The sequence below is a fragment of the Pleurodeles waltl genome, chromosome 3_1 (genome assembly GCF_031143425.1).
Source record: "Pleurodeles waltl isolate 20211129_DDA chromosome 3_1, aPleWal1.hap1.20221129, whole genome shotgun sequence".
In the NCBI taxonomy this organism is placed as follows: domain Eukaryota; kingdom Metazoa; phylum Chordata; class Amphibia; order Caudata; family Salamandridae; genus Pleurodeles; species Pleurodeles waltl.
The window spans coordinates 1922063266-1922070507 of NC_090440.1; the positions used below are offsets into that span (position 1 = coordinate 1922063266).

General features: G+C 42.9%; 1 protein-coding gene across 1 annotated transcript in view; it reads left to right on the top strand.

Moving 5' to 3' along the window:
- POLDIP2 (DNA polymerase delta interacting protein 2) overlaps nt 1-5885 on the top strand; it is a 200970-nt gene extending 195085 nt beyond the window's left edge. Inside the window, exon 11 of the mRNA XM_069226155.1 lies at nt 5463-5885. Within this exon, the coding sequence (XP_069082256.1) occupies nt 5463-5577 (115 nt within the window). The 3' untranslated portion in view covers nt 5578-5885. The remainder of the gene's footprint in view (nt 1-5462) is intronic.
- The last annotated feature ends 1357 nt before the right edge of the window (nt 5886-7242 follow it).

Consider the following 7242-nt stretch of genomic DNA (forward strand, 5'->3'; position numbering starts at 1 on the left):
GTGTAGATGTCAATCCTCTTGGAAGCTGGTGGTTCAGCACCAGCACAACTGTCTGTCGTGCGGTATGCATCCCAGGATGGTCATGACCGGAATGCCCTTTACCCTGCTTGGGTCAGTGTGTAGCTTATAAAATAACTCATGCAACATTGGGACCACAGTCCTGATGTAATGCTGTGTCTTGGAGATGGAAACTGGCTTTTTGGACTGGCAACACAAGTTAGCATACTGTGTACTGCATTTAACATCCTTGGACAAAGAGTGCTGATTATAAGAAGTGCAAAGGCTGATTAAATGAGCAGCGTGTTCCTTGCCTTTCCTAGAGTAACGCAACTGATAAAATGTGTAAAAGCCATCACTAAAAAGCAGTCTTGCTAACAGGAAAAAAAAATGTGTATAAAATGTGAGTAAAACACACACCGTAAAACAAAGCTAAAACAAGGGTGTCCAACCCGGATACCGAAAGGGTCCTCACGTGCCACACCGGAAGAAAAGGACCCTTGGAGTCGTAGCATCCTTGTCCATAGAGGGCGACTCATAGAAGGCATCACCAAGCAACCATATTCTCATAGGAAAACTCCAGGAATGAATCCTCAATGGGGGGAACATCAGCAAATTTACGCCCGTAGAAAGCACCTGTCTGGACAAGGCACACTTCCAGTGCACTCTCCAGGGGTGTGAAAGTTAATAAAATATCTATTTGTCCATGGGACTGGTTGCTTCTTAAATCTATTTGTCCTGTAAAAAAAAAAAAAAAAAAAAGCTACTTGTCCCTTTGGTTCCATGTAGTGTGGCGACAGATTATGGCAACAACCTGATTATGTAAGAGCTCTGATAATAGCCTCTCTGATTATGTCAGGGCTACTACTATAATATGGCTTGAATACTTGCAATTACAATCCCTACTAAGGCAATGTACTTATTTTGCCACCTTTCAGAAGATCTACATACCGGGGCTGGAGGAAGCAGTAAGCTATAGTTCCAGGGCTGGAATGCCTTTTAGTCTGCAAACCTACTAACTTGCATGTTTTAAGGATCCTCACCAGCTCTTCTCTAATATTTTCCCATAATCAGAAAGGCTGGAAATTTACTCCTGACAATGGCAAAAGTAGAAGTTCTTCTAGGGTTGGGAAACAAGTGGTTGGAGGGAAAGTGAACTTGTAAACTCTCCACAGATTTCCACATGAGCAAATCTACACATGAATATTTGTTCATGCTAAAATACAGTTCATAAATATTTTCTAGGAGTACTATTTCCTGGTCTACTTCTGTAAGTTCTTGTGAATTCATTAAAGCCACTAATTTAAAGACATATAAAATGGGTGCACCTTTGTGACTTTCTTTAAGAATTGGGTCCCTAATTAGGTCTGGCATTAACAAAGACATTTTTTTTAATAATTCTATTTCTCTCTCTATTTATCGGCTGCCATTATTGTTTGTGAGTGATCGCATTCTGCTCTTCCACAAGAAGCCTATTGGCACGCAAAGTAGTTTTGTTCAGTGCCAGGAACTACTGTGGCAATCAGTCTTGTAACAAAACTGGAGAGGGCCCCCCCTGTAAAGAAAATGCAGGGCACCCCCCTTCAGATTCACTCAGGGTAGGTGCTGTGCTGAGGGGGCCCTCTGGAGGGGTCCCTCCACTCTGCAGCGGGGCCTTTGTTACGCCATTGGTGCTTTTTGAGACCAAAAACCTTTTTTTGCTTTTTGCCAGTGTTTATTACAGTGGTGAGGGCCTGGCAGCTCCCACAACAATAAAATGTTACAAAAGGCATGTCAAAACATGACACGCATTCGCAAAACCAAAAGACTCACTACAAATGTCAGATCGGTTGACTTTGCCAGTGCTTGATTATTTCCATGCTTCCCATAATCTTGTTGAATATGGTTACACTGATTTTCCATTAGGAATATTTTTGGGAAATACTAGCACGCATCAAAACATTTTACTAAATGATGCTTCCAAGAAATAGCACTGAAATGTTTTTAACCTACTTGCATTTGTTTCTGACCATTTTATTTTGGAAGCAAAGAATCATCACTCTTGCTTACAAGCTTCTGCAAACAATTGCATCTCATCAGAGAGCATTCTGGGAGCATTATACTTAGCCCCATATTGATAAACTTTTCAAACATGTGTAGAACTTTTAAATCACAGTCAGTAGTGCTGTGTGACATTAAAACGGTTATTTGTATTGTATTGTACTGTATTGTATTGTAGTATTTGTAATGCGCATTCCGGCCGTAGCATTGAAGCGCTGAGGGAGACAGTAAGTCGTAGGGGTCCTGATCCAGGAAAAAGACACTAAGACAACAAGAAGGTGCATTCTACCCAATGTGAAAACAGCCAGGTTTTGATTTGCTTTCTAAAGTGGAGATACGTCTCCTCCAGCCTGATTGATGGCGGAAGTGTGTTCCATAGTCTCGCTGCCACCGCAAGAAGTCTTTGTCTCCCCATCGAGCCCAATAGCAGCGGGCACCGAGATGAGCTGGAGCGTAGCAGATCTAAAGCTGGCAACAAGGCTGGTAGGGCTGTAAAACCGAGCTCAGATAAGAGCAGCCTGCCTGGTGGTAGGCCTTATATGTAAGGTAAAGTGTCTTAAACTTAAACCGAGGTAGATCAAGGACAAGGTGGGCCGCAGCATTCTGAATAAGCTGTAGTCTATGTAGGGCAGCCTTGCTGATGTTCAACATGAGTGCATTACAGTAATCCAATTTACAAATGACTAAAGCTAGGATAACTATACATTTAAGTTCATCCTGCAGAAATGGGAAGATTTATTTACAGCGCTCACACTAATAATAAGGGCTTTTCATTATTGAACCATAAATACAAGTTCAAATAGCATTAACATATAGACACATATGTTACCTCAACTGCAGACAGTTCCCTTCTCTGTAAACTGGCAGCCAGCAGGTTTGTGCTGCATGGGGTTGGGCCTACTCGTCCCAAGGACAAAATAAACACAAAAACCTGTTGCCTTTGACCCTAAACAATATGTCCTGGGCGTCGAGCTATAGGAATTACACATCCCTGACTCTCTAAGGGGCACCACAAGCAATGGAAAACAGGCTGCACACAGCAGAATACTGGCTGAAAAGACAGAGACCAGTCTCTGTTCAGTTTCTCCAATAGTGATACTCCAAAGTACAACATAATGCGATCACGACACAGTTGGATCACTGATAACTCCATAATTCTTTGGCTTACGGATGGGACATTCATTGCAGAGCAACAGGAGGATACATTCGATTAATGCCATTACAGGCAATATGCCCCCAAAAACATTCGCTGATGGTATTACTCCGAAGATAGTCTGGAATGTACTTACACACCCAGACACTATCACCTTAGAAAAGTGTAGAACCCTGAGTGTTGGAAGCCTTAAAGATGCAACCCACAAGTTTACCGAGGTGCCTTGGAAAGTTGTATTTAAGAGGGACTGTATCTCCATTGATGACGTTGCTACTTGTAGGTTATAGGGTTGCATGGGTAGATGTAAGCACCACACAGATGTTTATTAAACGGTAGTGCCTTTAGCCTGCTCAGTTTGTTGAAGTTGACTTTGAAAGTACCGATGTGAGGCCACAAATGTGCTACTTTAATCTCTGTCATGGGAGGAACCACACTAATGACGGTGTTTCAGGCCACTGTAAAAGGCAACTTTTATACCTTTTCTGTATTAAGCATGGTATATATGGGATCTTTCTTCACCATTATCTGTTGTTTGGGTGTTAGGTTAAATGGAGCAAATAACTTTTTCGAGTTCACAAGCTTCCAAGGCACGTGGTTCGCTGTGAGAACTGGTAAAGTCCAACTCTCAACTGCATAATGGACCTAAGCTGACTGCACATATTGTATTAGTGACATGCCATTTTGTATAATGTCTACTGAAGAAGACGACACAATGTTATTTAATGTGTAGATGTAAGTGGACAATGTGTTCATACCATTATCGACTAAGGCTAATGCTTTTTCCAGGTTTGCCTGCTCTATTTGCCTTAAACAAACAGCAGCTTCAGTTTGTGAAAGCTTCCATATTTTGTTGTATATTGCATACAAGAATCATTTTTTAGCGTGGTTTGCTAGAGCCAAACAAGAAATCCTGCAGATATGTCTTCTGAGAGGAAAGAGATGTGTTCTTTTACAGCTGTCAAAGTAGAGTGTTGCAACCGTTGGTGACATAATTTACCCACGCTCTACGTGATGATTATACCTGTATGTTGTGTAGTGACATAACAAGGGTCCGGTTTGCTTGCTTTAAAACCCTGTGTAGAGTTTTAAAAAAATGAGCATGACGATCATTTGTGTCCACTGGCAACAATAACCACTGTTGGGACCTGAAAGTGTTAAATGTACCAAGCTGTTCTTTTGTATAATTCACAGCACTTTGCCAATTTTTAATTGTTGCAATTGAAGGAAAACTGGGCACATTCATTTCTTTAAGTTCATTTAACTATCAAAAGCAGTATCACCACAAGGCTCTAATGAACAACCAGATTGCTGATGTTTTGTATTGAAGGCAAAAGTGATGCACTCCTGATCTCAATTTTGTTCAATTAGGAGCTGTTGAATTTAAAGCCTTGCCTGAGGAGCAGGCTTAAGTAATTGACCATTGAGATGGTAACGCAGGCATGAACTCAGCAGGTTAACATGAGTTTTAGTAATTTCAAGCAATTGTGTATTTTTAAAGGGATTACAAATTAAAGAGAGAGATGTTTGATAAGTACAGCATCTCTTTTCCACATCTTATTAATAGCTCTCCAATGTTAAAATTGTAACATTTTGGAATACAAATATATATTCCGTGAACAAAATAAAGGTAAAGTGATATTATAGTTAAGTTTGTTGGTATGAGGCAAAAGAAAATGTCAAACACTAAAATTCTCCAGTTATAGTTTAGTGAACTAATCAGAACCTACATCTCCATCGTGCACTGCATATGCTCTCACATATTTTGTCACTCATTACATATTAAATTACATAATTGATGCCATCACTCATGACTTCTTATTCATAGCCTCCAGCCAGACTCTGAATCCAATCTGCATCAGGACTTTGACTCAGGTTCTAGACTCCAGAAAGGTCCTGGCCCTATCCTCTACAAGCATTAGGCCACCACTGGACACAATCTTCAGCTGTATGTAGAACAAGTGTGAGACAAAGTTTAGGCCGTGGCCAGGGTCTGCCCCCACCCATTCACAAGCAGCTAGCCACCACTATACACACACTTTGAACATACAAAGGGGGGATATGTTGTTCAGTGATATTCTCTGGCCAATTCTCTGCAAGTTACCTAGCCCACTGCCCCTGTTCTTTAGTTTCTAAGAGTAAAAAGCCAATGAAATCCATTAAATGTGCCTCACTTCTGGGATTGGGTTCAGGGTGGCACCCAACCCTCACAATCTGTCTCTTGCCAGCTTTAGACCTGACAACATTTGTAACTCCCTGTCCTCTTGTTCTGCAGGGGTACTTTCCGTTTTGAGAGGCCCGACGGCTCCCACTTCGATGTCCGGATCCCTCCTTTCTCTTTGGAGAGCAACAAAGACGAGAAGACCCCACCTTCTGGCCTGCACTGGTAGAGCAGACTGGGAACCGGAAAAAGCACTTTTATTGAACTGCTACAGGAGGAAATGTAAAATACAACAGACATTGGAACGATCTCTCCATTGAGTTTAAAACACAAACGTCTGCTTTTTAACACTTTGGTTTTCCAGGCCAGATTCTCGTGAAAGGCATACAGCAACTTTATAGAGTCAGCTGATGGTGTGCGAGTAATTTATTGAAAATCATCTGCTGTTCCAACCTGCTTTCAGGTCTGCTCTTTCCACGTGGTATCTCCTGGAATTTGGAAATTTTAAGTTTCTTGAAATAAAAAGATGGTTTCCTATGCTGTTTCCTATGCTATGCATACTCTGAACGCTCACCCTGGGTCATGTATTTCTCACAGGACGTTTGGAACATAACCAGAAGACCTTATTCAGTTGGGTTTATCGTTCAAAACCTTTCTCATTCATGAGTGTTGAGTTTTTTTTTTATACCACTCTGACAATTTCCCTTTAAACAAGAACAAATTATTAACACATAAAAGACATTTGCAATCTCTATCCAGTTCCCAAAGTCGACAGTGCCACTCTAGTGGCAAGTCTTCACCACTGTCAAAATCGTCAGGTGAGTCTAAAAAAACTCAAGAATTCTAAGCGGGATTCTGCTCCCTCACAGCTATTTGCCTGAGCAGGCTCGGGGATAGCATCACACCTCCTTATCTTCCTCCACACCTCCTTATCTTGCTCCTGAAGTCGGCCCACTTCAGAGCGGATTCCGCAGCTGGTTTCAGCACAACCTGAGTTCTGAGCCTACAGACATGCCACTCCAGATCTATGAGTTCTGTGCAGCCACGCTGAGTCTCGTTGGAGCCTTACTGGCTCCCCATGACACCTCACTGGGCCCTAAATACTGAGAGGCTTCCCATCCAGAGTATCACCGGTGAATTCACCCTCTGCATCAGTTGGTCTCTCACAGCCCGTCTTAGCTCCACCACCTATGCTGGGCTCTGGCACTTCGACACTGATGCTGACCACATCAATGCCGGAGGAGGAGATCCCGATAGTTGACACCAGTTCAACCTCCACCGAAGTTGTGCCTGATATTTCCCAGGCGCCGCTCCCCCCACTGAATTTACCACCACCTCAAAGAAGGAGGCACACTGCATTCCCTTTATGGAACAAACTCAGACTATGACCCTAGTGATGCGTTTGTTTACAGGAGGCTAACGATCTCGATACCTCCTCAGAAATGGGTCTACTCAGTCTCCCTGATCAGCCCCAGAGGAATCCTCTTCCTACACCGTGGTGATACATAGGGCAGCCAAAGTGCTCGACCTCCAACACCCTCACTCCCACCCCCTGACTGGAGGTTAAGACTAATGTCTTGACAGAGGTCCACCCCCTGGGCAAACCTCTTCTGAGCCCCTTCTTCCATTTTACAAGGCACTGACAGATACCTTATTGGAGGCTTGGGTGAAACTTTGTTCTGGCCCTCCAGTCAACTGACAGATTGCCCAGTGCAATTCCCTTGCTCCTGGCGACCCTGCTTGTCTTGTGCAACACCCTTCAGAGGCTGGTGCTGCAAGCTCCCACAAATCCATCTAATCCTAACACATCACCTACCACTCTTCAACTCCCCCCGTACAGGCAATCTATGAGGGTGGAAACATTTGGCTAACGTGTATTTTCTTACAGCTGTCT